The sequence below is a fragment of the Polypterus senegalus genome, chromosome 6 (genome assembly GCF_016835505.1).
Source record: "Polypterus senegalus isolate Bchr_013 chromosome 6, ASM1683550v1, whole genome shotgun sequence".
In the NCBI taxonomy this organism is placed as follows: Eukaryota; Metazoa; Chordata; class Cladistia; order Polypteriformes; family Polypteridae; genus Polypterus; species Polypterus senegalus.
Genome location: NC_053159.1, coordinates 114,203,519 through 114,222,011, shown reverse-complemented (window position 1 = coordinate 114,222,011; position 18,493 = coordinate 114,203,519). Strand labels below are relative to the sequence as shown.

The window sequence follows — 18,493 nt, the reverse complement described above, 5'->3', positions numbered from 1 at the left end:
GACACAAAGTTCACAGAGAACAAGGATGGTAGCATTTGCTACTGTGAAACACAGCTCACAAAAAGTCAACGACCTGCTAGAAGAGGTGAGGGCACAGACAAAGACACTTTTGGTGCAGAGATTCAGAAGATTACTGACAACACAGTCAAGTACATGGACAACAGATTTAAAAATCTGCGTGAAAAGCCTCTCTCTTGTTTCAAGGTTTTTGACCCTTCCACTCTTCCCTACCCCAGAGAAGAGCTGGCAAATTATGGGGATGAAGAGGTGGATTATCTTGTCACACATTTTGCCAGTTTGCTAGATGAGGAAGAGAAAGAGAAAATTCCACAAGAATGGATGGAACTAACAATGTGGCTTGCAGAACACTGGGGTAGCAAGGTAGATTGCTTGTACAGAGATCTCCTCTCTGATAATCCAGAACACTTCTCTCATATCTTGTTGCTGGTGAAATTAATGCTGACATTTAGTCCATCAACAGCCATCTGTGAGAGAGGATTTTCTTGCATGAACCAAGTGAAGACAACACATCGTACCTCTCTACACCCTGAAACACTGAATGACTGCATGCAACTCTCCATTAATGGGGAAACAGTTGAATCTTTTTGCCCTGACAAGTCAATTCGTTTCTGGATGTTTTCTGGAAAAGGTTCAAGATACCTGGATCATAAAACCCCGACAAGAACAAAGAGCAGTGAAATGGAGGCCGATGCACAGGAAGAGAAAGCTGATGAAGGAGATGCTATGCCCTCAACGTCGAGTGGCATTTTCTCATCCGTGACTTCAGTGGAAATTTCAGATTCAGAATCTGGCACAGACTGATTCATGTTCTACACAGTTTTTACAAGTTCATAGAAATTTCTGTTCAATTAAAACCAAATATTTGAGTTGATGATTGTAATTTTTATATAGTTGTAATTTGTGTTTTAACAATTTTTTGATTGATGTTTTGTTTCCTTTACAATATTATACATTAAAAATAATCTTTTTTATTCGGGCAACTTAAATTTATTTTGGGCTACCAAAAACTGAAGAGTGCCTGCCCGAAGGGCTACCAGGGACTTTGAAATTTTGCGAGCCCTGTAAGGGTATTAGAAATAAACTTTATCCATTAGGATTAAAAGTCAAGACAGAGGTAAAGAATTTAGGGGTTATTATTGACTCTGACCTGAATTTTAAATCACATATTAATCAGATTACTAGGATAGCATTTTTTCCACTTAAGACATATAGCAAAAGTTAGATCTACTTTGCAAGATGCCGAGAAATTAGTTCACAGTTTTGTTTTCAGTTGGATAGATTACTGTAACACACTCCTCCCAGGACGACCCAAAAAAGACATCAATCGATTACGAGTGCAGGATGCAAATGCTAGAATCTAAACTAGGAAAAGAAAATCCAAGTACATCTCTCCAGTTTTGAAATCACTATATTGGTTACCCCCTGCCATTTAGAATTGACTTTAAAATGCTGCGTATGGTTTACAAAGCCTTAAATAATCTCGCTCCATCTTATATTTCAGAATGCCTTTCACATTACACTCCAAATCGTATCCTTAGATCTTCAAATGAGTGTCTGCTTAGAATTCCAAGAGCTAAACTTAAAAGAAGTGGTGAGGCAGCCTTCTGCTATTATGCACCTAAAATCTGGAATAGCTTGCCAATAGGAATTCGCCAGGCTAATACAGTAGAGCACTTTAAAGAACTGCTAAAAAACTGATTACTCTAACATGGCTTTCTCAGAGCTTCATTTTAGTTTAACTCTGATATTTTATATTATCATTATTATTCATGGTGGCTCCAAAATCCGTACTAACCTCTCTGCTGTTCTTTTTCTGGTTTTCTGTGCTGGTGATCTGCGCCACCCCCACCCCAGTCAAAGGCTATCATTATCTAATTCTTCCACGTGAAGCCTGGAAACCATGAGGACTAATTGAGATCATTTATGTTAGGTCGTAATAATAATAATTCTTTGCATTTATATAGCGCTTTTCTCACTACTCAAAGCGCTCAGCAATTGCAGGTTAAGGGCCTTGCTCAAGGACCCAACAGAGCAGAGTCCCTTTTGGCATTTACGGGATTCGAACCGACAACCTTCCAATTCCCAGTGCAAATCTCTAGCCTCAGAGCCACCACTCCGCCTAGAGTAGGTAGAATGCCTAAAGGGGGCTAGGGGGGTCTCTTGGCCTGGAACCCTTGCAGATTTTTTTTTCTCCTGCCATCTGGAGTTTTTTTTTTTTTTTTTCCCTGTCCTCCCTGGCCATTGGACCTTACTTTTATTCTATGTTAAAATATAAAAAAACTAGGGAACACTAATTGTCTTTTTTCTCTTTCTTCATCTTGTAAAGCACTTCGAACTACGTCATTCGTAGGAAAATGTGCTATATAAATAAATGTTGTTGATGAAAGAAACATATCTGACTCAGCTGCTGACAAAATAAATCAATGTATCTTCTTCATTTCAACTTTCAAAGTACTAGAGAAAGACAACACATATAAAAAATATTTTGCATCTGCAGGCCCTTTTTATTTAAGGTATACACATACAGTTGCTTTACCTTGTGTGATACATTAAATTTATCCATGGATAGGTGCATCTAACATTTATTTTCTCACATAATGTACAGGATTGGTAGTACATAATTCCCCCAACAGCAGTTAGTTACACTGAACCCAACCGCCCCCCACTGACTCCAAAATGTGTTAGATGACCAGTGCAATTCAAAACATACATCTCTTTCTGACAGCACTTTCAGACAGAAAGAGCAAAAAAGTATTATCCAGAAGTGTACATTTTGAAAACTTGAGAAGTTTGTGAAGATTATATGCCAAGGACTTTTCCCACTGACCTGACCAACAACTTACCAACATTTGCACAGTGTTGTTTGCTCTCATTTATTTAGACATTACATTCAGGCTCTAACAGATTCCCCCCAAATAATAATAAAAAAAAACAAAAAAAAAAAAAAAACACAGCACAGCAGCAGTAATGGAATTGTCCATTGTGGTTTTTTTTTTTGTTGTTTGGTCTCTGTCCAGTATCCAGACCCCCTCTTGAATCCCTTTCAATAATGCTCCATCCCAATCCCTAACCCTATCAAATTTACAACAGCTTTTAGTGCACAAAGAAGTTCACATACTGTAGCAGCATTTTTAAATATTAAGCCTCTGATATACGGTTTAAGGTCAGTGCACCCCAACCCCCCACCCTGCCTCTATTTCATTAGGTCTTGCAGGATGCACAGCTCTGGATGCATAGATTAAGATTACGGCTGTGGTCATATTCCAGTAGAGACCAGATCTCAAGTGAACCCGCCCAGCATCCCAAAATGCAGTAATTCTACCTAAAGACACTTTCGCTGAGGTTGTTTGGGCAATTAGCACCAAAGCAACTTCCCATCTCTCACTTTCTTGCATAGTTGTCCATCAAATTTGGCTCAAACCTGACCAGGAGGGGGCAAAAATGAAGACCTTCTCATCCTAGACTCTCTCGTGGGCTGAAGCCACAGAGGTGGTCATTCATGTTTTAACTGGTCTGCTGACTTAAACCCATTCAAATTGTTTGTGTCCTTTTTCAGCTTGAGGCAGTGGCAATTGCCTTTTTCAGCTGTTGGCTCATGATTTCCCGGGCCTTGGATACTTGGATCTGGTCAAAGCACGAGTTACAGACCAGCACAGGGTCATAGAGCTGCTGCTCAGGAATGGGCTGTTTTAGGTGGCAGCAGCTTCCACAGAACACATTCCCACAATTCCTTTTGGAAGAAACAAAAACATAAGCAAAAATAAATGTTGGTACGAGCATAATAAGAATATAAGGCTAAGCTAATTGCTAATTCATTAATCACGTTTTTAAGATGCATTTTCAAAAATTGTCCTGATGTGACACAAGCTTAACACACCTTCATTACCTCTTAAGTGGATTTTTGCACATTGCAAACTAACATACTACAATGGGTTTAAGATACAACTTCTACAGCTGCAAAATGAATCGGCTTCAATTACCATATCGCCCCTTATCTGGCGCTCGACTACACTGACTTCAAATGCAACGTTGTGTTGTCAAATAATTCAGACAAATTATCATTCTTGTTGCTTCCTATCAACCTGCTTGACATCTGAATTACTGTTGGATGAATTAATGTTGGAGTTCTTATAGTCATGCAGGTTTCTGTCAAGTCTCATTTAGTTTCGTGACATAGTCTCTCTTCAACATTCACTTCACTTCTGTTAATGAATTTCAGTGCATGTTCAAAATAAACTCAGTCAAAAAACAAATACACATTATTCAGCTATCAACTCTTCTACAAGTGAAGAACTGTTCCAGATTTGAGTATACTGTGTAATACTATAACACTATTTAAAATGTTAATATTTACTTTTGTTGGATGTTTTAAAAAAAGTTTCTTTTTTCACTTACTAAATGATCTTGTTTTTTTTTATTTGGTTACTTTCCTGTGTTCCTGTGTACCCTGGTAAGGGAGCTCTATACAGTCTGATTAACATATCATAATAATACTGCTGAACTGCGTTGAACTATGGGGTTAACAATGCTACTGCATTTATCTAAAACTAGAAAAATAAAGCAATTTGTGTGAAAATGCTACATTTTATGCCTGTAATATTTTAATCACGAAAATTGGTGTATAGGGGGTAAAAGTTTAATTAGATGAACACTCAATTTTCAGTGAATAATGTTAAGCAAAAATATGCAAACTGAACAAAATCAAAAGAGTGTAAACACACAGCTTTTATTGCTTTGTACCTAACTAAATAAGTGTCAGAAATACTTCAGTGAATGTAAGAGGTAAGCTGTGTACCTAAACGTCCACCTTTAAATAAGCAACTGACCTGCAATGATGGCGACGCTTGGCTAACCAGAATTCAGAGTCACAGCTAAAGCAATGTGAGGCCATATGGTCTGGAACCCAGCGAGTTACCTGGAGGCAAAAAAAATAAATAAATAAAAATAAACACTACACATTTTGACAGAGAAAAACAAATTCAGACACCCATTTTCTTTTCAGAACAATATTTCAAAAATGAGAAGCACAATACAATTATACAAAAATTTATACCATATCATCATAGAAAACAATAATGCTGTTGGGTAGACTACAGTAATGAGAATGGCTCAGGTATGTTGAGAACTGTGTTACTAATCATGAACTGGATTAAACAAAGTACCACCTGTAACATTACAGTTGTGCTTGAAAGTTTGTAAACCCTTTAGAATTTGGGTGGGCACCCTGTGTTATTTAAAGAACAGGGATCTATCAAAGTCTGCTCTTCACAACACGTTTGTGGAAGTGTATCATGGCACGAACAAAGGAGATTTCTGAGGACCTCAGAAAAAGAGTTGTTGATGCTCATCAGGCTGAAAAAGGTTACAAAACCATCTCTAAAGAGTTTGGTCTCCACCAATCCACAGTCAGGCAGATTGTGTACAAATGGAGGAAATTCAACACAATTGTTACCCTCTCCAGGAGTGGTCGACCAACATAGATCACTCCAAGAGCAAGGTGTGTAATAGTCGGCGAGGTCACAAAGGACCCCAGGGTAACTTCTAAGCAACTGAAGGACTCTCTCACATTGGCTAATGTTCATGTTCATGAGTCCACCATCAGGAGAACACTGAACAACAATGGTGTGCATGGTAGGGTGGTAATTAGAAAACCACTGCTTTCCAAAAAAAAAAAAAACATGCTCGTCTGCAGTTTGCTAAAGATCACGTGGACAAACAAGAAGGAGAGAACAAGAGAACAAAATAGAACTTTTTGGTTTAAATGAAAAGTGTTATGTTTGGAGAAAGGAAAACACTGCATTACAGCATAAGAACCTTATCCCATCTGTGAAACATGGTGGTGGTAGTATCATGGTTTGGGCCTGTTTTGCTGCATCTGGGCCAGGATGGCTTGCCTTCATTGATGGGACAATGAATTCTGAATTATATCAGAGAATTCTAAAGGAAAATGTCAGGACATCTGTCCATGAATTGAATCTCAAGAGAAGGTAGGTCATGCAGCAAGACAACGACCCTAAGCACACAAGTCGTTCTACCAAAGAATGGTTAAAGAAGAATGAAGTTAATGTTTTGAAATGGCCAAGTCAAAGTCCTGACCTTAATCCAATTGAAATGTTTTGGAAGGACCTGAAGCGAGCAGTTAATGTGGGGAAACCCACTAACAATCCAGAGTTGAAGCTGTTCTGTATGGAGGAATGGGCTAAAATTCCTCCAAGCCGGTGTGCAGGAATGATCAAAAATTACCGGAAACGTTTAGTTGCAGTTATTGCTGCAAAGGGTTGGGGCACACCAGATACTGAAAGCAAAGGTTCATATGCGTTTGCCACTCACAAATATGTAATATTCAATCATTTTACTTAATAAATAAATGACCAAGTATAATATGTTTGTCTCATTTGTTTAACTGGTTTCTCTTTATCTACTTTTAGGACTTGAGTGAAAATCTGATGATTTTTTAGGTCATATTTATGCAAAAATATAGAAAATTCTAAAGGGTTCACAAACCTTAAAGCACAACTGTAGACTTAGAAAATCACTGTAGTTTCACTGTAAATGTGTAATCTATATGACGTTAACAATGAAGACAATTAATTAATCTTTAAAATAAGAAATGGTCATGGGTTTTAACAGTAAGCATTAACTTGAAATAAATAGACAGTATTTAATGTTTGTATGCACTCCAGCTTTGGTGGAGCACCACAGTGATATTTGCAGATGAGCATTTTAGGTTATTCACTTTTTTTGAAGTATCTCGTTCAAACATGAATTTAGTATTATATTCAGGTATCAGTGACTTTCATTGCTAGTGTTATGTACAGAATAGACTTTTATGTACTAATAATATAAATATTCACCAAAAATTGTCACTGCTATCATTCAAGAACTAAGAAAATAAAACAATTATGTCGAGCAGTCACAAGAAATCAAGTTGATTTTATTACAGAAAATGTATGATAATTATTAGAAGAGTCTTATTTCTCAAGGCATGTTCAGTGCTTCAATTAAAAAGTCTCTTTGACTAAAAGTAACAAATAATGACAAGAACTGAAGGTAGAGGGTGCTCTTTAACAGCTGAGGTAGTGTTGCACAACTTTCATCCAAAAAGAGAAAATATGTAAATATGTAAAAAAGAAAATCCAACCTCTGTGTCCTTCTGTTCAACAGGTTCCCAGCTGGCCTCAGACAATCGGTCATCACTATGAACTGAGAGTGAATCTTCCACATCGCTGTCATCGGATTCCCGTAGACAAGTCTGAAAAGAAAAAAAAAAACAACTCATTTTAAAAGTGTCTTATCTTGATGATTTTAGATAGGATGGTGTACAGTAAGGCAGGAATAGACTCTAGGCAGCATGCTTGTTTATTGAAAAGCACAATCCTCGTCACATTACTGGCATAAGTCAGTGTAACATGCACATTATTGTAATTTAGGAGGTAACCAGATTCTCAACAGAACACCCACACTAACATGAGAAAAATGTGCAAAATCTAGAGAGAGACAAGGGACTAGGCATTAAGTGAATCCACAGCCCTGAAGTGGTGAGGTAATCCCTGCACCAATGTCCTGCCTGCCATTTGACACAGGATGAGTAAATTCTGCTTTATCATTATGCAATCAGGAAAGCACCAACATACAATAATGCTGTGTGAGCAAACCATGTTGGTTAAATCAAAGGTGGAAAAAACAGAAACCTGTCATGATAACTTGGAATAAAATACTAAGTAAATGAGGTAAAGACCTCAACAATATGTTATTTAACATATGTATGGCATATTGGGATAATATGGCTGCTTGCTAGCAAGGTAATAAAGCTTGACTGACCAAGCAGTTCCCTCATTTGTAAAATTCAATACAGTACTAAACACTGCTAGCATCATGTATAGAAAGATTAATAATAATAATAATACATTCTATTTATTTGTAGGCGCCTTTCTAAACACTCAAGGACACCGAACAATAGACAAAACACAGATTATAAACAAAAGTAAAATACAAAAGTTAAAATTAGACAGAGCAATTGTAATTCTGTAATTCCCGGGAAACCGGGAATGGCCAAGCTCGCATATATAGCGTGTAAGAATCAATCAAGAAATAGTTGAAAATAATTAAGTGGCACGGTTTTTTGGACTACGGTGTAATGTGCTGCCGATTAAATCAGTCAACAAAAGACCAGCAGCAGTCAGTCCCCCGGCTCTGACTAAGACTGAGCAAAGTGGACTGGGAGGAGTCTGCACTTTGCAGCTCAAGAATGCCGAGACGGGGCAGACTTCATTGACGTCTGTCAGACAACAGCTTTGAGCAGCAACTTGAAATTGCAATGTGTCAGTCTGTTGCATCTGTATTATCTGTGCCAAGAAACTTGCCATTACAGAATGACAAGAAACTGGATGCATCAGTAAAAGCTGAAATGGCAGTGTTTCAGAGCAACGGCAAGTGCAGGCGTTGTTTAGAAAAGGTGTATCTGTATCTGATGACTGTATCGCCTACTTCAGTGGAGGCAGAGCGTGCTTTCTCAGCAGCTGGTGCACTCTGCACGAAGATGCGCTCTTACCTGGACGACCGCACGCTGGACACGTTGTGCTTTCTACACTCTTATTACCGCAACTAACTAGATCAGGGGTGCCCACACTTTTTCGGCTTGCTAGTTACTTTTAAAATGACCAGGTCGAAATGATCTACCTACATTAAAAAAAAATAATAATTATATATATACTGAGTATACTTTATATATAAAATATATGTTCTTGTACCTTGCATAACTGAATAACCCTTATGGCACAATAACAATTCAATAAATTTATGGTCACTACCGTATTTGGATTTAATAATCTTCATGTGGGAAAAGGCTGACTCGCAAAAATAAGTAGAGCCGAATAATGCAGTGAAGGAGGTAGCACATTTCATCATGTTTGGGTACTTTTCTTCTGTAAGTTCCAAAACTGTCCGTGATCCCCATACTTCAGCTGAATTTCATCCTGTTGTGTCAAAATCTCATCCTCCACTGTAGACGAGTTTTATATGAAACAGTGTTGCAATGTCTGATGCGAGTGAATCACCCTCAACATCTTCCCTAAATGGATAGCACTTAAATGCAGCGATTGGCTCAAGTAAAGCGGAGTCTTGAAACAGTCAGTAAAAGTCTGACAGACAATTTTCAATCTGCTCTGTGTAGCGTATGCTGTCAAGTTGCGCACATGCCTTCCATTGCGTCTCCAGCTCTGATGCGAGATTTTGGATGTTCCCCAAATCAAGGCGCTGAAAAATGATGGCTATCCGATTAACTGTGATTTTAGTTTCCTCTCCTTTCTCTTTCTAAGATCGCTTTTCGGAAGGAAATCAGTTTCGTAGTTTTTATGAATTCTTCTTTGGAATAGCAATGATAGATTGACAGATAAGACAAACGCACTTCGACTGTGACACTGTAAGAAAAAAAAATCCTCTTCCAATTCCACATCCAGCCCATACCATATCACCGATGGGGGAAGACAGGTGAAAGCGGAGTCGGAGTAGCTCAGCAGCCAAGTATTGGAGCAGGCCCATCACAGGTTGGATAGCACGCGACAGGAGGGACCAAACAAACACAAACCAAATAAATATCCTACCGGTCCACAGGTTAAGCGAAGACGCAGACAACTCGGATGTTTGGAGAACAAAGCCAAGTAAGTCTCAAGGCAGGGATAGGCCGAAAAATAGTCCATACACAGTCAAATCAGCAGTCAAGCTAGAAATCAGTCTAGCTTTAAATGATTGAAAAATAAAACTCCACGAATAAATCTGCCCGAAATGAAAATTAAAACAGCTGCGAAGTCCATTAGATTGTAAGTTAATCATAAAAAAGTTAAAAAAAGAAAAAAAAAAAAAGTTAAAAAGTTACCAGAGAGCAGTGGCGATCAGTCACACCCGCTTTAGCTCAACCGGAAGTAACTCAAATGCTTTAGTTTTTTATCAGTATCACTCTAATCAAGTGGTATTTCTAATGCTGCATTCACATGCTGTTGGAAAGAAATTTCATGTGAATACACTATATACTCAGAGCTACAATTCAGACAATTTGGAGAAAGCAAAGCTACCTGAATTCTCTGCTTTGTGATGTAATGCTGACAGTTCTCCTCAGTCAAATATATAAATATAAAAAATATAACTTTTGTCAGCCAGAAATTGCATTTTTGGTTGAATTGTATTTGGAGTGAAGTAATACACATTTAATACCTTTTATTTTACTCTTTATCTTCAAGAAAATTCCATTTATCTTTTTTTTTTTTTTTGCAGACCAAGTAATAAACTAACAGTGGCCTCACATTTCTTGACCAGAGACCAGTGTTTTTCCAGAGTCATGAAACAAGCAGGGAAAATCTTCATCAAGGAATCAAATCCAGGCCACAACCTTTTTTGAACTTCTCCCATATCATGTAAGTATATTTGAAAAGTCATCCAAAAAAACTGAGTCAAATTCTTTATATGTGTGCATAGTTGGCCAATACATATGATTCTGATTCTGAATGCATTAAAATAGGAAGGTGAAACATCACAACTCAGAACTCCGAATGGCACATGAATGCTCTATAATTCTCTAGTCCTAAATTGGCATATACAAATATAAGCTACTGGGAATCTATCTATATCTATATACACACCCATATACATGGAACATCTCTCTGCTACACTACACATTTGAGTGTATGGCACAGTGACACTTCCAGACTCACAGTAGTTACTAGGGATATACACTTCTTGGTCTACTTTTTTGCTATCTTTTCTTCTTGGGATTCCAATCAAATCAGCTTCAGTATTTTTGAGCTGCTACTATAGTCTGGGACAATTTACAGTTCCCACTATCTCTACCTAAGCATTCAATAATACTTTCCCTCTGAAAAGAGAGTTCGCCTCTGGAGCTAATGACATGCAATAAATCAGGACACTCTGATTCTGTGCAAGCTGAACATTAAATATCACATTCCTCCATCACAAAGCACAGTTTAGTATTATTTATAAGGGACATGAATGTAATTGTAACTAATTTCTACAATTTCTATTGATGATGTGGTAACATTTTCAGCATAAGTTTATACTGAATATTGCAAAAAGCCAGCCAGATGAATTTGAATATGGCACTGAGATGAATGAAAGACTACACAACACAGGACATCTAGTCTAAAAAAGAAATACAAATAAATGACTTGCTGCAGAAGGCTGCATGGTATCAGCAATTTGTAGAACACCACACACTATTGTATTGTTAAACAAAATGTTAAAAAAAATAAAAAATACTCACAAAGTCATCCTCATAATCAACATCTGGTTCAGCTGGAGGCATACAACACTGCTTGCTCTCAAGTCTCATCTGAAGTTCCCTGACCTGTCCCCGCAGTAGTTCTACTTCTTGTTTGTAGCTGGCTTCAATTTGCCTCAACCTTTGCTGTACTGCATCCACTGGAACAGAAAGTCCATCATCATCCAGGTAGCTAAGGCAGGGTGACAACATGCCAGTCAATATCTGTTTCCCAGGAAGAGGAGGAGGAGGAGGAAGTTGCCTTGAGTTGGATAGTGTCATATAGCCTACATTCTTCATTGCAGATCCCCCTGAATACCAGCTGGTATGGGTCTGATTCATCTGGCGTAGGAGTTCTTTCTGACAACTTTGCCCACTAAGGGATGCTAGACCCTGGGCACGCAAAAGCTTGCTGGTTAACCTTCTATTTTGGTATCCTGGAGGAAAACCTCTCCTCATCAATGATTCTCCATTGTAAGCAGACTTTACTAAACCTTGCATGCTCTCCCAGTTGGACCCCAGAACTGAAAATTCACTGAACTGGCTTTGAGAAATGAACTTTCTCACAGCCTTTGCAGTGTCAGAATGTGCCTTGCCCAAGCGAGAGACCTCTATACAGTTATAGTCAGCATTTGAAGACAGAGCATTTGAAGACAGTCCATTGCTTTTTAAAAGCAAAGGCCTCTTATGGCATGTTCCTTCTAGGATCCTATGTTCTGTGAGTGTTTCTGCAGAATCTTCAAGTTCTACAGATGCAGATTTTATTCTAAGTAGTTCTACTGCAGTAGGAGCAAAAACATTCTCTTTACAGTCAGTTTCATGCCTACTTTTTGATACTTGTACACATTTATGTAAGGAACATGGCTTTGTATTTTCTGATGTCCAGTTACTTTGTTCTTTCTCCTCAGGCAATACTTGGCACAATGAACTCTTGTCAAATGTCTTTGTTTCCTCTACAGTATCTTCGACATGCTCTGAATTTGCATTTGTCAAACTTGAAACATCACTATGCACAACACAGTCAGGATTTGACAAAAAGGGTACATTTGAACAACATCCCTTGAGTGAGTTAAAGTTCTCATCACTAATTTCTTCCTGGTTGCCATCAACTTTTTGGCAGTCACCAGAAGGCAAAGTCAGTCTCTCTTTGTGTTTGATACTGCTGTATTCCTCATTTAAAAAAGTGGTGCCCTCTGGAATGTCCTTAGTGGTTTCTAATGGCTTAGCCTTTTGTTCAAGAATAGAGTGTTCTTCTTCCTGGCAGTGCTTATTTAAGTTTGGATCACTTGAGGTGCGAGCCAAGGTAGTGCCATTTTCAGAGGCAGTCACAAGATTATCCATTGACCTTGTTTTGGGAAGCCTTAATAAAAAAAGTTAAAATAAAATAAATTGATGCACCGATGTTTTACTAAAAATAAACAATTGAAATAATTCATAGGTGAAGTAACATTGTACAGATCAGTGAGCTGAGAATAAGTACTTGAGTTTTCTTGCTATGACAATGAATTGCAAGTCGAGAGCTGCTAAACATCTCTATGTAAATTCATTTAAAAACATGTGATTTGCAGAATTTCCATTACTCTAGTGTTGACACTATAATCGATGCAACTAGAAAAAAACTGAAAAAAATAGAATGATAAAAAACAGAAAAACAAGTAGCTAAAGATGTGCTATTTTCCAAGCTCCTAGTGACCACTTCTGAAAACTCTACAGCATTTCATTTTTACCTGTCTAGTGACCGTGAAGTTAAGTCTTCACTTTGTTCTTCAGGTGAAAGATAGGCATCAATGTTTTCTTCAGCAGCGGTGCAAGGAGAGGAGGTGGGAAGATACACAGCTGTCCACAGGTGAAGAGCTCGCACATGGCAAACAGGCTGTAGAACCTTAACAGAGTTTTAAGAGTGTCATAAAATGCACATAAAATAAACATTTTAAACATCTACTTTCTGCTATTGTAAAATGACTTCATTACCTTGAAAAACATTTATGTAAGGCAAAATAATGTTTCTAAATCAGGCTAGATTGTTGGCAGTATGTTCAATTCTAAATTTTGTTATACAGTAGTTAAATTCACTTGTGCTTAGTTAGGGCGCTTAAAATAGAAAATATTGATATAGCACATTTAATGTTTAGTGGTTAGCAAATTAAATCCATAGAAAGTTTTTCATGCTAATAAAAAACACTTTAATATACCTCAAATTTCAAAATATTTTTGAAATATCACTATTCTGCATGATATGGACTATATTGATACTGCAATAATTTTGACCTGATATGTGATATTTAGTATATTCTGATATGTTCTCAAAACACCCTAAAGTTTGAAGATGAGTGCTATACAGACACGTATATACACATCTTTCATACAGAGTCCAAAACCTTGTATATTTTCTCACAATAATATCATGAGGAAGAAACAAGTTTATTTTTTCAAAATTAAGAACTTTTTGAATAGCTGTGCTTTAATCAGCTTAAAAATCATGTTTTTCTTCCCCCCAACTATTATTGTTATATACTTTCTCTACTTGTGTTTGAATTACATTGAACACCTTTTCTGCTTTGTCAAATATATATATATATATATATATATATATATATATATATATATATATATATATATATATATATGTCACAAGAACGAGACATGGACAGATAAAGAGTTGGGGCAGCCACCCGTATATTGTGGTATCCTGGCTGCAAAGTCGTTTTTCTTGTAGAAATACAGAGCACTGAAGTGCATACAACCGAGTCCAAAACAAGACTGAGGAAACAAAGGAAAGGGGCAGGTTTTAAAGGGGAGACAGGAAGTGAGGTCGATGGATCTGGCACGTGGTCTTCCACCATTGGCTCAGAGCGGAGGTGACATCAGAGGGACTGGAGCTGGTGTGGCCGAGTTCCATTGGCTCAGTCCCGAAGTGATGTCAGGAGATCCAGGTGAAATCCCCGGGATGGTCTACAGGCAAGGAGAAAAGAGTCAGTGCACTCTGCCACACCCCGCATGCCTCGAACTGCCTTCACTCAAGCCCTTTAGCTGCCTCCCATGCGCGCGTGTGACAAGGCCCCCTTAGCCCAGCCCCGACGGGTCGGGCGACCCTAACCGAGAGGTCGTGAACCCGAGAAAGGGCATCAGCGTTGGCGGAGAGCGCCCGGCGATGAACGAGCGAAAACTTGTATGGCTGCAGGTCAAGAAACCACCGGGTGACCCGCGGATTCGACTCCTTGTGGAGGGCCATCCACTGTAGGGTGCATGGTCCGTGACAAGGGTGAATTCCGCCCAACAGGTAGTACCTCAGCTGAGTAATCGCCCATTTAATCGCCAGAGCCTCCCTCTCCACCGCAGCATACCTGGTCTCCCGGTCCAACAGTTTCCGCTCAGGAACATGATGGGGTGCTCCACACCATCGACGCTTTGGCTCAGCACGGCGCCCAGGCCTGTGTCCGCGTCCGCCTGGAGGATGAAAGGCAAAGAAAAGTTAGGTGCCATCAAAACAGGTGTGGACGTAAGGGCCTGCTTTAAGTCACCAAATGCAGCCTGTTTTTCAGTCCATGCCACAATGTTCGGGCCCTCTTCTTTGTTAAATCAGTCAAGGCGCCGCTCTCTCCAAAACCGAGGTACAAACCGGCGGTAGTACCCGCTAACCCGAAAGGCTTGGACCTGCCGCTTGGTTCATGGACGGGCCATTTCAGAATGGCATCAATTTTGGAGCACTGTGGCCTTACGGTACCCGACCCACCAGGTAGCCTAAATATTTGGCCTCGCTTAATCCAAGAAGCATTTCTGGGATTAATCCGAGCCCGCCTCACCAAGTGTCCGTAATACCGCTTGGACATGCTGTAGGTGTTCCTTCCATGTGCTGGAATAGATGACCACGCCATCCAGGTAGGCAGCACTGTATGAGTTATGAGGCGAAGCACTTTGTCCACCAGACGCTGAAAGGTTGCTGGAGCCCCGTAACCCAAATGGAAGGACACGATACTGCCAGTGTCCGCTAGGGGTACTAAACGCGTTTTACCTTCGGAGTCCGTTAAAGGAACCTGCCAGTACCCTTTCGTCATGTCAAGTGTGGTCAGGTATTGAGCCTGTCCAAGCCTCTCGAGGAGGTCGCCCACGCGCGTGGCATTGGATAAGCATCAAATTGGGAGACTTGATTGCCGACGGAAGTCATTGCAGAACCTCCAACTTCCGCCAGGCTTACCGACGAGCACAATGGGGCTGGACCAGGGACTATAACTTTCCTCAATCACACCTAGCTCCAGCATGCGCTTGATCTCAAGCTCCACTTCAGCCTTTTTTGCCTCGGGAAGACGATCGGGCGTTCTCGGACAACAACCCCGGCTCTGTCACGATGTTGTGCTCAATCAGAGAGGTCCTTCCGGGTTCTCACTGACTACCTCCCGAACGGTCCGGATAACTGTTTCCAGCTCCTGCCGCTGTCTGGGACTTAAGTCCGTGCGAAGTTAAGGTCGTGTGTGTGAGCGAAGAGTGAGCGGGCTGGCCGGAGGAGGGATCGGGTCCCTGTCCTTCCACGGTTTCAGCAGGTTCACATGATAAACCCGCTCCTTTGGCCGGCGATTGGGTTGACTCACCAAATAGTCGACCAGTCCCTTCCTCTCCTTAACTTCGTAGGGGCCCTGCCAGTGGGCAAGCAATTTAGAGTGGGAGGTAGGCACTAGGACCATGACCCGATCTCCGGGCGGAACTCCCGAAGAGACGTGCGCGTTGTAGTACCGGCCTGTGCTGCTTGAGCCTCCTCCATGTGACTTTTAAGGACAGGCGAATCTTTCCAAATCTATCGCAGAACTCGCGATATACTCCAGTATGTTTGTGGAGGGAAGAGCCTCTTCTTCCCAGCCTTCTTTCAAAATATCTAATATGCCCCGAGGTTGTCGCCCGTACAGTAGTTCAAAGGGGAGAACCCCGTGGAGGCTTGTGGGACTTCCGATAGGCAAAAGGACGAGGGGAGGAGCTGATCCCAGTTCCTTCCATCCTCGCTGACCACCTTACGCAGCATTTGCTTGAGAGTTTGATTAAACCTCTCTACTAATCCGTCGGTTTGAGGATGATACACGAGGTCTTTAAATGCTTTATTTTCAGTAATCTGGCAGTCTCCTTGAACGTTTCCGAGGTGAAGGGGTCCCCTGGTCTGTCAAGACTTCTTTGGGGATCCCCACGCCGAATACCCTAGTAATTCCCGTGCGATGGCTTTAGAGGTAGCTGAGCGCAACGGAACAGCTTCGGGGTATCGTGTAGCGTAATCCACGAGGACTAAAATGTACTTGTGTCCTCGGGCTGAGGGCTCCAGGGTCCCACCAGGTCGACCCGATTCTGTGGAAGGAACGCCAATCAGTGGAATAGGAACGAGAGGAGCACGGTCCCTCCTAGGAATTTGTCGCAGTTGACACTCCGGGCAGGAAGCGCCAAAGCGGCGAACCTCCTCATTAATTCCTGGCCAGTAGAAACGGAGCTTGATCCGCTCCAGAGTTTTTCGGTGCCCAGGTGGCCACCTAGGAGGTGGGCGTGTGCTAGCTCAGACCTGCCGCCGGAAGGTACGCTGCACCAGCAGCAGCCTCGTCTCCTGCCCGTCATGCATTGCTACACGGTAAAGGAGGTCATTATCTAGCACAAAGTAGGGGCCCTGTGGCATCGACTGATTAGTGCGCTGGCCATTGACAAGGACCACTGCATTTTTTACAAACTTCAGGGAGTCATCATTCCATTGCTCCCTTCTAAAAGAAGCCGTTTCTTTAAATTGGAACCGCAACACGGAGAGAGGGTCAGCGTCGACCTCAATGGGCGTGGTTTCTTCCCGCTCCGCCGCGTCGCTGGTGGATGGCGTGTTAGCCCGCGGCCCGGGAGTTGCCACGCCAGTCAGGGCGACGCCGCTCTCTCTGCCGGCTGATTACACGGCGTGGAGGCAGCTTGAGACGGGTTATCTCCGTCCATAACGAGGCCCAAATTAACCCCGGAGTGGTATGTGTCTCACCGCTTTTGATTTTAGACCAGTCCCGCCCTAGTATCACCGGGTGTGGAGGATCAGGTAGGACGCTACGGTGAGTTCTGAACTGACCCTCCGTAACTGATGACACAGCGGCGGACCTGTACCAGCGGATGTCTCCGTGGACACAGGTTATACCGGTCTTAAATTTTAGCCACTGTTGCGGTTGCACAAAGCGGCGGGCAACAATGGGAAATGTTGCTGCGGTCGAACAAACCTGTGGTCTTGTGTCCGTTGGCGATCACCACGCCAGTATGTGGGACCGCCAACGGATTAGCAGAGCACACCAACCCCTCCTCGCCCACCTGCATTCCTCCTTGCCCCAAGCGGTTTTGCGCCCAGCGGCACCGCGGACGCCGCTGAGCTCCGGATTGTACAGGGAGGGGCTAGGTCTTGGAACGCACCCGGCTGGGTTTGACATGAGGACGGTTCTGCTCCCCCAGAGTGTGAGGCCGCCCTCTGCGTCTCCATAAGCTCTATGAGCTCAGACATGTTCTTAAACCGCTGCCCCAAACCGGCTGGGTGAAGCCACGGGAAGCGCTTCCAGGAGCAGATAGCAAGCTACCTGCTCTATTATTTGGTAGGGCGTGTTTTCAAATGGCCGTAGCCAATGCCCTACCATTGCCCATAAGGACCAGGCTTGTTGTTGGTCGGCCTCAGGGTCCAACCTCCATTTTTATTTTATTCACCTGCCAGTCTGGGGCACCCCTAGGTGGTAAATGGGGCTTTGGTTTCGAGGGAGGCAGGCACTCTCCCCAGAGAGCATACTGAGTCCCTTTGCCTCCCCCTCCAGGGCAGCCCAATTCTGTGAGCCCCACCCGCACACTCCCTGGCCTCTCCAGATGGCCTAGTTATGAGTGCTGGGAGCGGAGCCCGCACCGGGTCACGCCGAACCACGGGCACCCTCCCGCCTGAAGACTCGGCCCCGCACGCTCCCACCTGGGTATATTGCAGGTCCTGTCCCCTTCTCTCTGGGACTTCTCCATCCTGCCGCTACGCCACTGTCACAAGAACGAGACATGGACAGATAAAGAGTTGGGGCAGCCACCCGTATATTGTGGTATCCTGGCTGCAAAGTCGTTTTCTTGTAAAATACAGAGCACTGAAGTGCATACAACCGAGTCCAAAACAAGACTGAGGAAACAAAGGAAAGGGGCAGGTTTTAAAGGGGAGACAGGAAGTGAGGTCGATGGATCTGGCACGTGGTC

The 18,493-nt window shown here is 41.9% G+C and overlaps 1 protein-coding gene across 7 annotated transcripts in view; it reads right to left on the bottom strand.

Annotated features, from left to right (window-relative positions):
• Positions 1–2,502: 2,502 nt before the first annotated feature.
• The window catches only part of mtmr4 (myotubularin related protein 4), a 226,069-nt gene continuing 210,078 nt past the window's right edge, over positions 2,503–18,493 (bottom strand). For all 7 annotated transcript variants that reach the window (XM_039756820.1, XM_039756817.1, XM_039756819.1 and 4 more), the window contains 5 exons: positions 13,018–13,172; positions 11,294–12,650; positions 7,163–7,273; positions 4,848–4,936; positions 2,503–3,751 (listed from right to left, as the gene is read on the bottom strand). In XM_039756820.1, coding sequence (XP_039612754.1) covers positions 3,574–3,751; positions 4,848–4,936; positions 7,163–7,273; positions 11,294–12,650; positions 13,018–13,172 — 1,890 coding nt within the window. In that variant the 3' untranslated portion in view covers positions 2,503–3,573. The remainder of the gene's footprint in view (positions 3,752–4,847; positions 4,937–7,162; positions 7,274–11,293; positions 12,651–13,017; positions 13,173–18,493) is intronic.